Source organism: Asterias rubens, chromosome 14, assembly GCF_902459465.1.
Source record: "Asterias rubens chromosome 14, eAstRub1.3, whole genome shotgun sequence".
NCBI classification, from domain to species: domain Eukaryota; kingdom Metazoa; phylum Echinodermata; class Asteroidea; order Forcipulatida; family Asteriidae; genus Asterias; species Asterias rubens.
In genome coordinates, this window is record NC_047075.1 from 14,368,801 (window position 1) to 14,387,531 (window position 18,731).

At 36.9% G+C, this 18,731-nt stretch overlaps 1 protein-coding gene across 1 annotated transcript; it reads right to left on the reverse strand.

Annotated features, from left to right (window-relative positions):
• Nucleotides 1-13,946: 13,946 nt before the first annotated feature.
• Nucleotides 13,947-16,907, reverse strand: LOC117299363. The gene is made up of 2 exons (XM_033782893.1): nucleotides 16,765-16,907; nucleotides 13,947-15,783 (listed from the first exon to the last, which is right to left on the reverse strand). The coding sequence occupies exons 1-2, from the start codon at nucleotides 16,895-16,897 to the stop codon at nucleotides 15,527-15,529; spliced, it is 390 nt and encodes a 129-aa protein (XP_033638784.1). The 5' UTR covers nucleotides 16,898-16,907; the 3' UTR covers nucleotides 13,947-15,526.
• Nucleotides 16,908-18,731: the final 1,824 nt, after the last annotated feature.

The following is an 18,731-nucleotide window of genomic DNA, read 5'->3' on the forward strand; positions in this document are numbered from 1 at the left end:
TCCATATGCGTGTCTCACTAGAACAGATAAAGAGCTACCCTTCATTTTCGTTGGTGATGACGCGTTCAATATGCAACCTCGCGTCACGAGACCGTACCCAGGAGGACATCTTCAAGGAAAGCAAGTAGTCTTGAATTACAGGCCGTTTTGTGGTAGACGCACCACCAAAATTGCATTCGGTATTTTATCTACACGATTGAGAGTTGTACGGCGACAAATAATTGCCAAAACATCAGGGCTGCCTGTGCCCTTTCACAACTGCCTCCAGATGGTTGATCATTATCAGCCGACAAGTTATGGACACTACTGCCCACTTGATCTTGATGGCCCATTTAGCAATTGGTGGCATCATGAAGAAACTGCCATTTATGGGTTGATGGGACTTTAATGTGGGCAGCAACAAACACAAATTAATTTGTGATTCTTAATGTGGCAACGCCTAATGTAGTCTAATTTTGTTGTGCCCTTAGAAAATTTGTGATTGAAAAGCCTGCAATGTCTTTATAATTTTATAATTATACATTAACCTCGACTCAATCAAATGGTCTAACCTTTTTTTAACTGGACTACCACTTATCAGCATAATTTTTTTGTTATCCACAACTTTAAATAATAGCTTCTTACTTTCTTGCACCTATAAGTTTGGTGTCAAATCGGCTACAATTTTTAACTAGCATCTTCAACAACACACAGCACCACTGTAAGAACAACTGTAATTTACCACTAAACAACCGACCTGATTGATCCGTCTCTACTGGACCACAAATAAATTCATACAAGTTTTCCATTGTGTTATGGTACTTGCATTAGTTTTGCTGAATCTACTGAACTTGGACCTGAAATTATTTTGCAAAACTGCTTCAAGAAACCCACTCTCTCTCTCTCTAAGCAGAACCGCCAGTAGTTTCCGGATCCAGTGATGGAAACATTTAAAGAACAATACAGGGATCTGGACGAGTTAATGGGAAGACGGACAACAAACAGTTAAAGGCCATCTGCTAAGCCAACATACAGAAACAAAACAACCACAAGAAATCATGTGTTAAATAACTGCATATTGGTTGAAATGGTGTGCTTATATATTTATCTTGTTATCGACTTAGCAGAGAAAGATAAAATAGAAGAGTATGCATTTTGATTGACACTGGCAAAACTCTTTGGTTGACCGATCGATGCAGCAATAGAATTTCTGTCTACACAATTATCTGAACTAGACATACTCCAGGTGTCTAAAGCTCCGGTAAACCGCAAAATACTAATTCAGGATTAAACAACTTTATATTAATTTAAAAAAAAAATCCGAGTTTTAAACTTTAATTGAATTCCATGTGCAAACTATGCAATCAATGATAATTGGAAAACAAGCCAGGTAAATTATTCACCTTGCCAGCCTATATTTTCACACCAAGGTCATGTTTTTAGCCAAGCATGTATTTAGTAAAGCAATGGGGATGCCATGAGTAACAGAATGTTTTTACTTGCCAACAAATGAAACTATGACGGAAGTTATTATTTAAATCGAACGTTACATTTTGACAAGCATAAAAATCGCTTGGGTAGGATGGGTGACTTTTCTTCAAAACTTCACAATGTTAGAAAACTAAATATTTAAACAGGAACTTGAAAAAAGTCAGAGGTAGAATAGTTCAAATTTTAACAGCAGCGTGTCACCACCAGACTGATCAACACCATGAGGGATGCGTGGTGGATACAAGCATTACTGAACTGCAGATTTTTTTCTTAAATTTGAGCTTTAACAGACATGAATCCATGGACAACTTTCATTTTCAAACAAATAGGAAACATTTCAATTAACTATGTCTAAATTAGGTGCATAAATGGTAAAACGTTTTACTAAACCATGTCATGACGAAACTGCTGAGGGGAGACTTGGAATTTTAGTTAATGTGTTTATTTTATTATGCGTTTTTATTCAACACCAAAAACCTGACCAATAAAATATGCATATAACATGAGTCAAATAATGCTTTACTTAAATATATAATCCAATCAATTTATGTTAGCGTAAAAACTAAACAACCCTTTTTCATAAGGGTCGTTCACACAGCATCGACAAGGAAAGAACTGCGCAAATCCCACCTCCATCCAGTACTTGTGTATTACATTGTACGCCCATGCTCAGTGTATTACATTGTAACACCATGCAATGCAGATTTTATTTTATTTTCGTGTTCTTCTTGCACGTGACATTTGTTGAATGCTCAACGATATGTGTACATAACGGACCTTCGCAATACATCCTGGATCTATTAGAGGAATATGACAGCTAATTATTTAATTACATTTTGTAATGGTTTAATGTTTTGTCTCAAATAATAACACCTTAGATAGGCCCTATAAATGTTTGCAAATATTTTATTTTTTTCAGATCTGGACAGTTGCAGTGGGACGAGGGGCAACCACTGGATGAAGTGTGGATAAAGCTTGGAGGTGACAAGGGTCGAAGCAGTTTCAAGTTCATGCTCGAGATTGCAAATGAAAAGAACCAGAACTCCAAACACAACACCTTCGTGATTTGTGCTTTTGAAGCGACAGACTCGGCAGTCAACCTTCACATGGGACTTGACAGGTACAAAGACCAGATAGAATCCATTGCATCAACTTCATGGATGTATGTACATGTACATATAAATGTACCTTGAACTTTCAGACACATAATTTTCTGAATTTCTTTAAAGATGTCTTGTCCGTGCTCAATGCTGACCAAAGTTATGAATCCATCAACGCATATAATGACAGAGAAATTAATTTTAAAAATGAATTAAAAGGGGGGGCCTTTTTAAATACAGCTGGCCGTGTGGTGACTTCGGCACTGCTAATTGATATTCATATATGCAAGATGGATTCATTTGGATTCGTTTTGAAGGTAAAATCAGCTTGAGCACAGACAATACATCTTTAAATACATTTAGGCATAAACTAAAAAAAATTAATTTTCATACTTTTCTCCTTCATGCAGGGAAAAGAAACTTGTTGTATACCTATTTGGAGACTACGAATACTTATGTAGGATGGTTGGCATATCTGGTGCAAGTGGTAAGTAGCTCTGTTGTTCAGTCAACTCAAATTCAACTTGGAAAAAATCCTTTTGACAGAGCAAATTTATTTTATATTTTTGTAAATTTTATATTTATTTAAAGGACGTTACCCCTGCATATGGTGCAAAGTTACAACTGCTGATGTGGCCAAGGAAAAAGAAACCCGACCAGTGAGTGAAGCTAGAACGATTGAGAATCTGCACAGTGACAACAAACGGTTCATTGATGCTGGAGGCCTCATCAATAATGCCAAACTTTACAATAATGCTATCGACAAGCCATTCTTCTCCATCCCGATATCTTCAGTAAGTATTAAATATAAATCAAAAGTTGTCTTTGTACCGCTTCTAAATGTGTCTTATATGACACGATAATCCCAATGGTTTTGTTATTCTTTTTCTTAGATATGCCCCCCTGCTCTACACATGAGCTTGGGTATCTGGTACAAGCTGTTCACTATGTTTGAAGAGCAATGTAAGACCCTTTGGGAGGAAATCGCGGAAGATCTTGCCTCATCGGATGGAGCAGCTCATATTGGGGATGGACCTTACTCTCTTCATATTGCTAAGCTATCCGACATCCATTCAGCCAAGCTACGAGCTCATGATATCAGAAACGAGATTCAAGATCTACAAGAACAACTAGCAGTGATCGCACTACTTAACGATGATATTGACTCATCTGAAGTAGTCTCTGATGTCAATACGCAAATGGACAACCTCACCGCAGAACTAAGAAGACAGGTGAATATTTAGCTCATCACATTAAAATGTACAGTTCTGTAAAGATTGTATTATCAAACAGTTTTGTATTTGAGAAATTGTTTTCTATGTCTATGTTTCAGGAAGTACTGCAAAATACCAACATTGGCAAACTCGCAAGCTACCATAACCCTCTTGTAAAGATACTGGATCAAGCACTACTCAAGATCAAGGTCAGACGGCAGGCTTACTATTCAAATACCTTCGTCGGCAACCATGTACACAAGTGCCTCAAGGTATGTAAAGTATGACAAAACTTGTTCTTAAATTTTTGCTTTGTTTAAAAGCAGATATAGCTGAATTATTTGTATTTATAATTATATCCTTATTTTTATCAACCAGACATCAAACATCCACATAGTAACGCATGCCGTGATGGAGGAAGTGACTAAGCTTTGTCCCGCGAAACTGGATAAAGCATCTACCATTGTTGAAAAGTTGTCAGCAATCTTCAAGCTGTTTGCAGATTGCCACAACTTGTACAACAAAATAAAATTCTTCAATGAACCTGAAATCACACAACTTAGTAAGTATAACTAAGTTTTATTGCCGTATGAAAATCTTTCTAAAGATTTTACAAAACAAGTTTCAAATTAGTTCATACTAATGTTTACAAATAACTTTCAATTTAATGTTTTCTGTTTTAAATCAGATGAGAATATAAAAAAAATCCTCAAGTTCTACAGAACTACAGTTCTACAAAGTTTCACATGCTGGAGGACCACACACTCCAGTTCATCCAGCAGACACGCCATTGACTCGGACTACTTGGTGAACAAGGCGGGTAGGCAATGCATGCTGTCTTCAATCAACTCAACATTCGGTTCAATGGTGCCATGAACACATCAAAGAAAGACCCTGACGTGTAGAAACTCCACCAAGTAATGACAGAGCACCACCTGAGTGTAAATCCAAATATAAAGCATCTTCGATGTAAATCTCAGCCCCGTAAACGCAAATCTACATATCCATAAACTTAGAAATTCAACAAATGCATAACAGTGTCATATCCACAGCTGTTCATAATAAGCTTAATAGTAAACCCTTTTACCGTAATAGTTAGGCCCCATGCTTTTGACATGCAAAATCGCTTATTTCCAACACTCGTTGCTGTCTGCGACACGCACTCTCTCGATGATTGTGTGAAGTTCGATATGTCATTGACGTTCGAAGTAAATACATTTGCCCTGTCAATAGTAGTATAATATTATTCTTATTTGAGCCGGGTTAAGGGTGAAAAAGCATGAAAAGTGGCTATACGATACAGCATCTTTTTCCAGAATGATGTACAAAGAAATTAAAAACAAACAAAACAACTCAAACATTTCTCTTTTGACATGTTTTAACTATACACAATGTTCTTGTAAGGGGTAAAAAAATCAAATGTAGGCCTAGTAGAACTGTACGTGTATGTTGTTATGAAACATTAAATAAATACATGTCATGTGTTTTAAAGTCTCAACACATGCACTGTGGAATTTAAAAATGGCGTCTTGTTTACAAATACAATTACGTATTTACCTGTACAACGTTCAAATCATGGAGGATTTCACTACATGTTCACACGGCTCCGATGAGGTTTTTAACTTTGATTTCCCCATTTAAGCATTCTCGGCGGTCATGTCTTCCCATGGAATGTTGATTTTTTGTCATGAAAACTTCATATATCCTGCTATAACATCGCAAAAACGGGCGTTTTTACCCTTTCGAAATGCCTGATAAATACGCGAAATCACACGATGTTTTGGTATTCTTGTTTACATCGAGCTATACTACCCAGGATCCTGTGTATGTGTCATATGTTAAGCAGCAGGGATTACCCTTCTGATTGAGGTCATAAAATTGAATATTCATGAGCTAATGAATAATAAACAGCGATTTTAGACAAGGCATTTGATGGGCGTAACCAGCTTGTTTATGCATGGTCAAATCTTGCCACAAGAGGGCGCTATATTTTGAAGAGTCATTGCGCGCCGCAATGTCGTCATGAAAACAGCGGTGCAGAGTGAACAAAAATATTCCAACACGATACAGTTCAAGTATTCACATGATGACGATGACTTTGAAATACTCAGAATCGATGGCAGGTGTCGACACTCTACTGATCAAGCCCAGCTTGCAGAACCACTACAATGTTACCCTTTAGGTGCTCATAGCATTCCAAAGGCAAAGTATGATGACTTTATTAGCCTGTGCACCGGACAGACTCCTGTAATTTCCCACCCCGACTATCAGGCCTTTTACAGGCAGCTTAGTCACTGAAATTGTGCAAATTAATTTATGTAATTTTCAATAGGAACTTTCAGCATGCCTTGTTGAAGTGGTTGTCTAGATGAAATAGGACAAATTGCCACAAAGTAAAACATAACATAAACCAAATTCTCAGAATAATTTAGGCTGGTAAGCGTTCGACTTCATGTTGTGTAAGGTTGTCTTTAACTGGGAGTGTATAACCCTTGCTCAACCAATCTAGATTGTCAGGGTTTCTACTGATAACTTTGATAGTAGACTTATTGAGCTTCTTTAGTACTGAAGTATTTAGTACTGATGATTATATGAGAACGAGGCTGTCTTCTTTTGAACATGACCAATCTAGGTTTTTAGGATTTCTACTGATAACTTTGATAGTAGACTTATTGAGCTTCTTTAGTACTGAAGTATTTAGTAATGATGATTACATGAGAACGAGCCTGTTTACTTCTTTTGGATGTTGTAATTTCAAGAGTAAACAGATATTTGTTGAATAATTTAATTATTTAAAGCGGAAAAGTTTTGGTTTGTTAATTAATACTAATAATAGTAAGAATGAATTGATTTAATTGATCAAATCGATGTAACTGTTTGCATATTTACAGTTAAAATCAAGACAGACTTATTAATTATTGCAGAACTCCAGAGACTACATGAATGGTCTGTGTAAACTTTCTAAATGACAAAATATTACAGAAACTCTGTTGCTGTTTTAGGTGACTCCTTAGGCTTTAATTTCCTAAATAGCGTGAGGAATGTCTCATACTTGTTTGGTGAGGGTTAACTAAATGTACTATTTGTAAGACACAGATACTTACCTTAGTGTGCATAATTGAATAGCTATGCTAAGCCTAGAAAAGTAATAAGAATACAATTCTGTAATTGGACATTTCGTTTGCAGGGTACATGTATATTATGTCGACAAGGTTGTGTGCAACTCTTATGATGTGACATGACTAGTTTTCGAAGTGCATTTTAGTGAATCATCTGGGCCCAATTTCATGGCTCTGCTTACCGCGGATTTCTGCGCTCACATATCATAGAAATGTACTAAAAGGGCTCCGTGAGCAGAATTCCGCGGTAAGCAGAGCCATGAAATTTTGCCCAGTTATGAATTTGTATGCATTTTTCAGTGAGTCTGAAAGGAAAATAATTTGTTCAACATTTCTTTTATGAACTGAGAATGATTTAAAAAATACCAAACAATGTTTCTATACACACTTATCATGGTGCTGCCATCTTGTGTCTTCCTTTCAAATTACTGTAGCCAAACTGACACGGGAAGTATAATACTCTGGTTCATTTCTATGAAATAATTTGAACTATGAATGTTGTTGTGTATACAAGGAACTTGGCAACGATGGTTGCGGTATGATGAAGTTCTATAGACCTTTCTTTTGTTGATAAACAAACCGCGCTGGTTGGCATGGAAGGCCAAATGTTAGCAAACCACTCAATCGTGTTAACAGATGTTTCAACAAAATTCAACATTTCCTGCAAACTTTCAATTCAGTAAAGTATACCCTCTCATGATTGGTTGCTTTGTGTCAAACAAATTCAACACTATTTTTGAATGTTTGTGTAACATTGTTAAAAACTGTGGCTATCTTTTTTCGTTTTGCAATTTTGGCTTTCCATAGTTTTTCAATCACGTTTGGCAAAAACTCGGGCTGTGACGCTGCAAAAGAAAGGTCTATACACGTTTAAATTTACGAATGAATTACAAATTTGTATTTATATCGATCAAATTGTTAATAAAAACATCTCAGCGTTCATCATTTTGTCCAACGGATTTTTAATTTTATAAAAGTTCATATTTTTATGTGGGGTTTTTGAGGGAAAAGCAAATTCTCCTAAACTCATTTCACAACGTTTATAAAAACACTTTAGTTTAGGAAAGAGTTCTCAAAGATTAATAACACATGTGGTGCCATACTGGGGGAATATAGGCCCTAATAGTTAATTATTTTGTGGTAGTTTTGCGCAACCGTACTTATAGTTTTGGGTTAGATTGCGTGTGTGTGCATGCGCGCACATACGTACTTTGTGTGGATTTTGTTTTCACGAAGTAGCACTGCATTGTGTGTGCGCGCACACACGTACTTTGTGCATAGATATAGAATAGAATAACTAGATCGGCCGCGCGTACAACACGCTGGTTCAGCCTGTGCGCTGCCATTAATCACGTGCTGACGGCAACGCGCAACATTTGAAACGATGTGACGAGCATAGACCTTATTGCAGATAGCAAAAATCCGACGTCCCGCAAAGGATTGTGGGAGATATTTGGCACCTCCAGTTATACGGTCGTCACGTAACGTGTTCTACAAAGTTTTTTTGTAAACAATAAGTTTGTAAACATTGACATTGTTTGTGGTGGACGGTCATGCTTCTGTGGCGGAAGACAGTTTCACCCACGAATGGGTGTACCTCCATGCTTTATTTAGCCATGTCAGATGTGTATTATTAATATAAAAAACTACGACAATAATGCCATCGGACCAGTGTGTGTGCTTTGCGACTCAACGGAAGAACGAGGGAGTGTACATGTACGTACATACGTACGTAGGTAGGTCCATGCATGTTCTTTTGACTTTGAATGAACACAAAATAGTTTAATAAAATATCAATAAAGCTTGTTGATGATTTAATCATGACCGGGTCATGATTAAATCATCAAGCATGTCAAACCCAACAAGCTGTAGGCTACAATTTGAGCATTGTATAGGCTAGATTTATGGGTGATTGGTGGTAGAAACTAAAAAAGAAACATAGGCCTATTCAATTATATATTCCTCGACATTTTTTAGAGATAACAGATATTGATATTATATTCAGAATATAATATCAATATTCTGATAATGATACTGCTCATTAATTAGCTCATAGTCATATTAGTCATGACTGACTTTCAGGGCAGAGTGTTTGGTTATGATTTACAAGGCAAAAGATCATTCATAAATGCCTCAATCAGTTTCGCTATCTGCATTCCTGTTGTGGTGGAAAGCGCTTCACGTGGGGTCAGGGTGTTTAAAGTTAACGAGTGATAAAGACCAGCTGGAGCTGTTTATAACCGGTTGTTTTCGGATATGTTTATGCATAATATGTGCTGGTCTTGGTGCTAGATGTTTCACCGATACGGGCGATGTTTGTGAGTTGGCCGCGCTGGGTATGAAAGCAAAACAAGAAACGTCTTGCACCAAGACTAACTACGCACACACCACACAGTGCATCCGAAAATTGTCTCAGTCATTAAAATGCAACACATGTCAGGTCATCAAGTAAGATAGGTAAAAGAGGAACAAGGGCTGAACGACCATGACCCTGCCTGTTTTAAACGCCTTTTTAAGAACTTGTAACCACTCATTTATTCCCTTAGTTTTTGTCTGCTTTATCTTTCAGATAATTACTTGTGCATCAACATGCTTCGTGACAGCACTCATATTGGAAGCAGTTATTCTCCCAGTTCTGTGTTCACTCCAAAGATGTGATCTGTACTGTTGTTTTGTGGACTCGACCAACCACATCCTACTTCTTTTGCTGCAGGAGAGTTCATTGACCATCTTCTGAATTGACTAAAGGCTGTGTGTGTGTATGTGTGTCTTCATGCTCTTGAGGCCATTTTTGACTGATGACACGTAAATTGGCGATGAAAAGATAAATGTTAATTGCAGAGTGAACTGTGACGCAAGCGTTCTGTCGGCTGTTGGGCTTTGAAAACACCTAAAGGTATCGCAAGTGCTTCTTAATATGCCTGTGCGTGGCGTCCTGCGGTTGTAGGCCACAATTCTCAGAGAAAGTAGAATAATACAATACAATACAAACAATAACACTGTCCAAACGTCCTTTTCCACTGTCTTGAAGAGTTTAAAGCTTCATTTATTCTGGTTACTTAAATCATACAATAATACTTCATAATGCAAAGATTTAAATAATACCAAGGGTTGCAATTGCAAAGATCTAGAGGGTTGTAGTTAACCGCCTCAGTACAGTCAACATGAACAATACCTGAGGCAAACAAGGGTAGATAATAATTGAGTAAAGTAAACTGCAATGTAAGTGTTTTTAAGGGGCCATGAAAATACCAAGTGTGTTATAAAGTTAATATTACCAATTTAAATATTTGAAGAAAAAAAATTAAAGGATGGAAATTGTAAATAAAAAATTGTTTGTAAACAAATATATGGAACAAAAAGTGTGACAGGTTTGGATTTATTTTCAGCAAGAGTTAAATTATGTGTACCCACAGTTATCAATGAAACCTTTAAACTCTCACCATAAAATGGGTCAAATAATTACAGATGCTTGTTAGATTGTGAACAATTGTTTTCACACCAACCCCAGGAGTTAAATTCACAACATGCATGATGTAGCATTCACAAACTAGAGTTTGTCATAGGTTTTATACATAGCTGCAGTTTTATCATGGCACAGTCATCTTTAGATTCCATTCCAACCTGTGGGTGTAGCAGATAGTCTGACCCCTCTTCTAGAGTCTTTTTGTGAAATAATGGCTTTGTGAAGTCATGAGACAGCTTAATACATAACAAATTGCCTCTGGCAGTACTGAACCCATTATTAGTGGGCCCTGAACCACCTGACCACAGTGCCAGTCTACTTACTTGTTAATTTAAATCCAAATTTTGAAGATGCAGAGTTTGCAGAGAATCACATTTAAGTGCTCACAATACTTCTTCTTTGATGGCAAGGTTTGAAATGACTTTTCACCCACTTAAACTACAAAATGAGACCTATCAGTATATAAGTTTAGAATCAGGTTTAACAGATGTACAAATATAGATTATTTATAAAGAATATAAAAGCGAGTTACTGAATAAATAGTCTTCTCAATATGGCTTTTTATTAGTCTATCATAACCAAAAATGTATTAATTGGGATAGTTGCCCCCAAAATAATAAAGTTAAATGGTGACAATTTCCAAGTAAAACTAAAAGGATTTATTTTTTGAGTATGCCCAATGCAGAATCTATTTTTTTTATTGAATAAATCAAACTTATTTGAAAACAAAAATTTAAAAGAAGTTATATTCTTTTTTCAAATTCCTACCTTAAGAAGGGTTTCGCTCATGTGACCTAGTCCTTGCTTTTCAAATTACAAACCTACAAAAACTCATAGTCTCATATCATATGATAAAATTATAGACATAACAAACATACCATTATTACAGTACCAGTAGGGTCTAACAATAAAGCTTACAACTTGATGCTTTATGGTACAGTGTACTAAAAGTATCATTTTTGTAATACATGCACAAAACAAAGCACAAAGTATGTAATTATATTATGCACAGAATCATGTTCGTACAATACGTGTACATCAAACTTGTATAAACTGAACCCTTGAATAAAAAATAGTTATGCTAGGACTACTTCTAAGTTCTAGAAACTAGAAGTATGCTAGGACCTACACCAGAACCTTGTCGTACTTGTCATGTCATGATCTACGGTATAACCATGGAGGTAGAAATAGATTTATACTAATAAATATAAGTGTAAACCACAATTACTTAGTCACTTTTGGTCACTGTAATTTTGAACCATATCAGTGGTAGACCTAAAAAGTTGATGGTGTGAGAAATAAGGAAAAAGTATCATCTGCCACATAAAGTTTTAAAAATGTACAACTACCAAGCTATTCTATTTACGTCCACGTCATTGCTGATTAGTGGCATACAATTACAGATACAATCGAATCAAGACAATGTAACCATTGATGGGCTTTATCCACAGAGCTATATCTAGACTCTATCTAGACCAGGAATAAGAAATGTTTTTATTTTTTGTAAAACAGTCATGACAGTCCTCGATCATCATGACCTTGGCAATGTTTCTCTGTTTTGTAACAGAACAAAATGTCTTACTTTTGTCATGGAGGTCAGCACAAATCGGAGTCACTGGTGGGAAGTTTTGGTTGTTATTTCCGATCCTTCGAGGGTGACTGATGGTTGCGGGAGGGTCACTGATCCGTGTTGCAACTTTTCGCCATTGACCTTGTCAATGTCAGTCTTCCGACGCCCTACAGACGTAGACGGGCAAACCTAAAAACAGTAATTTTATCACGAAAAAATGTCGCCTTTGGAGTTTGTCTTTAACTACTGTGTCTTGGCACATTCACTCTAGCTAAAGATTACCTTGGTTCGTCTATGCCAGAACTATTTATTCTATCAATCAGCTCTTTCTCGTTCACTCCTGCCACATCCATTTTGCAAACCGATCGATCGTGTACGAACGTTGAACGTTGTTTACTTTTTTGAGCGAAGTGCCAAATTTTTCCCACAGTCCTTTGCGCGCACATGCGCAGTTGTTCAAAATCGCTATCTGCAATAAGGTCTATGCTTTCGACGACCAAACACACATTTTGACTAAAACGAGGAGCCAAACGTAATTAAAATTTCCGGATACTGTAGTCTCTTTCCATCCATTTTAGAATAGGCCTAACGTTTACCGAGTATTTCTTATGGTGTAGATGAAATGGTGAATAATTGTGCAGCAGCTACATGTAAAAGCCGAGGGAGGAGAAAAGAACCAATCTCTCCCTAAACTGAGATACCATAGGTGAGTACAAGTACATGTACATGTACACTCATTATACAAATTTATGCGTGCACTATAGTTGGGATAAATGCTAGGCCTAATTTGTTGAGGGTGGTCGATGATACAGGAGTCCAGAGTCAGAGTTCGTTATTGAGGTTAAACTAACGGTTCTTTTCAGAAAACAAGAACAAAAGAAAGAAAAGAAATTTAGATAGATTACTAACACCAACGGCGAAGCAAACCGTATGCCCTACAAACTGGACAGTCAGTAACTATAGCATAGAAATGGTTGCGTTCTGATTAAATCCCAAGGTGCATTCATCAGCTGAGGCAACTGACATCATTTGAATTCATATTCGAAACAGACATCCAGCGCCAAGTTGCAGAGTCATTTTTCAAGTGTGACATACAAACAAGCAACATTAAAGCTCATATTAACGTATACACCCTATTGCTTTTGTTTCCATCTCAGATTTCCCCTCAAGGACAAAAAGAGGATGTGCATTTGGTTGCACAAAGTAAACAGGAAGAGAATGTTCCGTATGTATAATGGTACCACCACACCGTCACCTATGGCCAACCTTATGGAGACCATGGTAGGAAGAGCAGCCCAAGATATGGTTAAAAGTGGTGTGTTTTAGTCACCACAGCACACCCTTGATCCAGCTAATTCTTTCCTCCACGATCCATCACATGGAGAGAGCCTGGTATGTGGTAACCAGCATCGCTCGCCAGTATCTTCGAGTCAGGGCGTATGACTTCGGGGGAAAAACTACAGAGAAGCTTCACGGCCAGACATTACGAAGCGTGTGTTCCAAGTTGGTTTTGTTCAAAGGGCAAATACAACTGCAAAGGATATAGACAATGGGCCGTGAGGTTAATATCTCTTTAGTTTTTCAATTCAATGACCACCATCTGGGGTGGGGGTGAAAAGTGGATAATATGGGACCCAATACCCTTCTCAGCAACATATTTTTTTTCACAGTCGCAAATATTGCATATGAGCGAGAACGGCTGGCTCAAAGTGTCAGTTAACATCAAGTGTATGTTATAAATTCATTACAAAAAAACCTTAGTTACTAATACAAATTCAAATGAAATTTCACCCCGAGAGCAATGTTTATTGATTTTGATGAAGGAAAACATACAAAAATAGTAGATTCTTTAAATTAGATCAATAAAATAGTGGTTTTTAAAGTTAAAAAAAATGTTGTATTTTACAACGTGTAGTTCATGTTTTTTTGGAACAAAACAAGAATGTATGCCTTAAACAAAAGTGAAAAACTCGCTCTAAAGGCATACAAATGTAGAATATTTGTAAGGTGTGCTATATTATGCAACTACAGACTGCTATGGTTAAATCTCCAACTCCAGCGGTGAGCTTTGGAGGCGTAGCCTGAGGAAAAATAGAGTGCTCTGGGGGTCGCCATTGGATGCAAAGTTTCAACCACAACACTCCAAGCACTCAATATTTTTTTGTCGGCCAATAGGGGTCGAAATGTGCGCAAAAGGATGGTACACGTGTTTACACACCAATGCGCATGTAAACATGTATACCATCCCTAACCTTAGTGCATGTTTTGACCCCTAAATTGGCCTAGACCCTCTGCAAGTGGGCTGCGCGTTATGCAATGGGTGACATTGAGGTTTTAAACCTGCCAAAGTACATAACCCTGTACAAATATGCCATAACAGTGGGTGGTTTTCCTTTATTGTGAGAACTAAAAAGGTTAGCGTTTTTGTGGAGTCCAATTTTTGACACAAAAATGGCAAAAGGTAAAAGGAACCCACACATTTTCAGGGCATACTTTTGTAGATCATTATCTCTACTTTTAACATCTTTCCAATCATATTCATTGAAGTAAATTTCATTACAAACGCTATAAATCGCTATAAATCTCACAATATGCATAGGCACCCCGCCGCCTTAGAGTTCCCCAAATGGCATTGCAATAAGAACTTGATATACAGTATACTGTGGGGGGTTAAAGCATATTTTTTTATAGGTTTTTCGCTGTACGAGGTTGAAAAATCACTGTACGACCCCACAGTAAACTGTATATCAGGTACTGCGGTACCGTGCCAGAATTGTGCAGTTCGTCGTTCAACATGTGATTCATGCTACTAATGCTTCAAGCACCCTGCCGCTTTGAATTCATAACATTGCATTGCAGTAAAAACTTGATACAGTATACCGTGGGGATTGAAGCAAGTTTTTTTTATAGTTTTTTTGCTGTACGAGGTTGAAAAACCACTATTCGATCCCATAGTATACTGTATAACAGGCAGTACGTCGTCCAACATGTTATTCATGCTACAAGTGAATTCAAAGCGGGATGCTTGAGTAAAGAGCCTTGGACAATTTGCAAGATGCTGAATATTACACCATTTTCTGACTAACCTTTTTCAATTGGTAGATGATTTGTTTTTGTTAGAGGATATCAGCAGATGAATAAACAACTTTTTGTACCAGAATAACTGTAGTACTTCCTTAGGTTATTTAAATCAAACTACATCAAAAGAGTCCATCCACTCTATGTTAAACTTTTCTCTCCAGGATACAATGATGCAAACCAATAATGGGCCATTGGCACAACCTGCATAGTATATTAAGTATATTTTGTTTCATTGACGCAGCACTGTGGCTTATTGATGCAAGTCTTTGTACTCACATATTTATAAAAGCAGCTTTTCAAGTCCATCTGTGCGATTCTGTAATACTATGAATAAGAAAAATAATCCCCGACACAAGTGCTTCAAAGAAACAAAATATACTTGGCTATCAAGCATATGGCCCCAGTCTCTCTACTGTAATCATAGACAGTCAAATAATTGCTCTAATCTTCTTCAGGATCAGATAACTCGTCATCTTCATCTTCATCATCGAGGTGAGCATGTCCAGTTATATTGTTACAGTTCTCTCTGGCACACTTACAGAGATCAATACATGAAACAGTGTTCTGCAATAAGTACAGGTGTTGGTATCGCTGCATTTGTTCTTCGTGCAACTTCCAGAACAGTTGGCAAACTCCATGACACTATCTGGTGCTGGGGGAAGGGTCATCCAATTGATGAGAAGGTTGCCATTTTTCATCTTCCATCCATGGTTAGAAGGTAGTGGGATCTCTGGAGTGGGTTGAAGGCTTCTCTTCCATATACCTGCCAAATCAAAACAATGAGTCATAATTACTAAATAGGTATTATTTGGTAAACAGTTATTCCACGAATTACATGTCTGCAAATTATTAAATTTGAGAAAAAGGGGAACATGCTAGCCACAGACGATTTCACATCTAGAGTTATTTCCTTTTTTGCCAAAACGTTCAATGTGCTATAATAAAAAATAGCTTCACACTATTTTATGAGAGTTGATTGTGGATTTTAGGGTGATAAATTGCTTTGCCTCATTGATGAATTCATTTCAGAATTTGAAAACAACGCATGTGTGCATTAAGTTGATAAATTGTAAACTCAATTGAAAAGTTAACCAAGAAACATTGTTTTAAAATAACAATGGCAATTGTGGATACATGTACAACGATACCAGTTGTGCGTACATGGTAAAATTTAATTATTTCTTCGGCGTGTACAAAATGTTACAGTTTTGGCAAGACATGCTAGGGTACTACATACATGCTAAAATGAAATAATTTCTGCCATGAACAACGTATGTACCAGTTCCAGTTGTGGATTAATTTAGCATATTAACCTGTTCTGATATAAAATTAAATATTTTAGCAGTTGCGGTTTGTATAATTCTAGTAAATTGTAGTAGAACTTCTACATAGTAGAAGTAGGCCTACTACTAGGCCCACTATGCTAAAAATATAATTAATTTTAAAAGGGAAGCTTTCACAGTTTCAGTTTTAGAACAACCATATTATTATTATGATAAATAATATCTCCAAACCGTGTTAAAAACTGTAAGTTTAATGGAAATCTTATGATGGTGTTGACATTGTGTATTTTGTCCTACAACATGTACAACAAGTACCCAAACCCTTTGTATTATAATTAAGTTTTTGCTTGCTGCTTGATCTGTCCTTACTCATGATTGTAGTATTGTCGTCAGATCGGAAAGACTAAAATTCCATTAGACTATATACTTGTCATGCTTGTAAAAAAATACATTTGACATACCTGTACAAGCAGAGCTGCTGGCAACCATTTCTCTGCTCTTCGTCATCCGTTGAGTTACTCGTAAAATGTGTTGCTTGTCAGTAAATCTCGAATAACAAATGCGGTGGAATCCTGCATCGCACGGAATTGCCATCGCCGATGCAATGTTGACGCCATGTCTGTTGAACTCGGCAGCATGTTTGTTGACGAAATCTTTTGCTATTTCGGCCTGATCTCCCTCTAAATGTTGCCATTGAAGAACAAAATCTACAAAACGAGCCCATGTCTTTTACATGGGCTATTACATTACTATTGCACATGCTATTACATTTCACTAACTTGGGTTTTTTGGCCGGGAAAGTACACATAAACCACCGTTTCTGAAAAAATTCTTCGTCGCTCGATAGAATTTCGTCCGCAGACGAGTCGGCCATTTTGCGCTATCCCGTCCATCCTGATGCCGACAGTAGAGCGCTTCTCATTGGTCCGCACGGACAGTGGGATTTTTGTCGGAGTTACGGCTTATCTGATTGGCTAACCATTTTAATGGAGGCTCGTGTATTTTACAAAAGAATTGTTAAAATATTGAGACGTTCTTTGTAACATTGTGAAGTCAAAAGTCGGTATCTATCTTGTGAAAAGCTATGGTAACTAAGATTTATTTTTCTCATTACTATAATGGTTGTCCGACTTCCACCCCTTTCCTGGGTCATTAACTGAAAAGATAAACTGCCAGGGCCCATTGTCTAATATGACTGGTTTCAGACGATTGGTGATAGTTTTTACAAAATATTGTAGTCAACATTTAAAAGACTATTAGGACGCCAGTTGTTTAAATTAAGACGGGTCCTCAACTTCTTTTAAGTTTGACCAGAGCGGACCTCATAGAATTGCTTAAAACCCCTTCAGCGAAGCGAAACAGTCATTGTATTATTCCAAGATGTCATTACAAAGAATATACCAAAACATTCGGTAAAATTCTACCGTGGGGCCGTTTTCACATAGACTTTTGTTTTCGTTCATTTGAAAGAGAGCATGTTTTATCTCCTCTTCGGGGATTTTTTTACCCGAATCTTCAAGGATGCTTTCAGGAAATGCTTAAGCTTCAATGTTCGACACAATTTCATCTAAATGGGCTTTGGATAAATTCTCTGAATTGTACAGGTTACTTTGGAACTCAGTATATAGCGACATCGATCATTTTATTCAATCATTTGTTTATTTTTTTGTTTATTTATTTATTTATTTATTTATTTATGTTTCCATTATTTAATTTTGTTTATCTTTATTTTTTTTTTTAAGTGTTCTTTTTTTTTATCAATATTTTGTTTTTATTTATTGTTAACAATTCTTTGTTGAGAACTTTATAGTACATGGGGCGTCTTTCGATAATGATGAGTTCGTTGAAGCGTCTCTATAAATCTATTTTGTTTCAGCTGTCATGTCTTATGTTCGTCTGTACTTTTGTTTGCGTGTCTGTCTGTCTGTCTTTTTTGTGTTTTTTGTGTTTGTCTGTCTGTCTTTTTTTTTTACAAGGTTCTACTTATCAAAACAGTCACATACTCTTATCTTGTCGACCCTTTCACAGAAGTATGGAAATGAAATGTGTAACTGAATGGAACTGAATTAATTGAATTTAAAAACTTTACTAGTTAATTGGTTAGTTTGAACTGCATTGTAGCTACCCACAAACATGTTAAGTCAATGTTAAGACGATCGTTTAATATGTACCCTACTTGTTAGTCACACGAAACTGGCATTGTCAATTATTTTTATTCTGCGCGTTGCCGTCAGCACGTGACATTTTACCGCGTCCATGGCGAACCAAAACTGTTTCTACACAGGCAACGGCGCGTATGTACGCGCGGCCGATCAAGTTATTTTCATTCTATATCTATGACTTTGTGTGGATTTTGTTTTCACGAAGTAGCACTGCATTGTGTGTGCGCGCACACACGTATTTTGTGTGGATTTTGTTTTCACGAAGT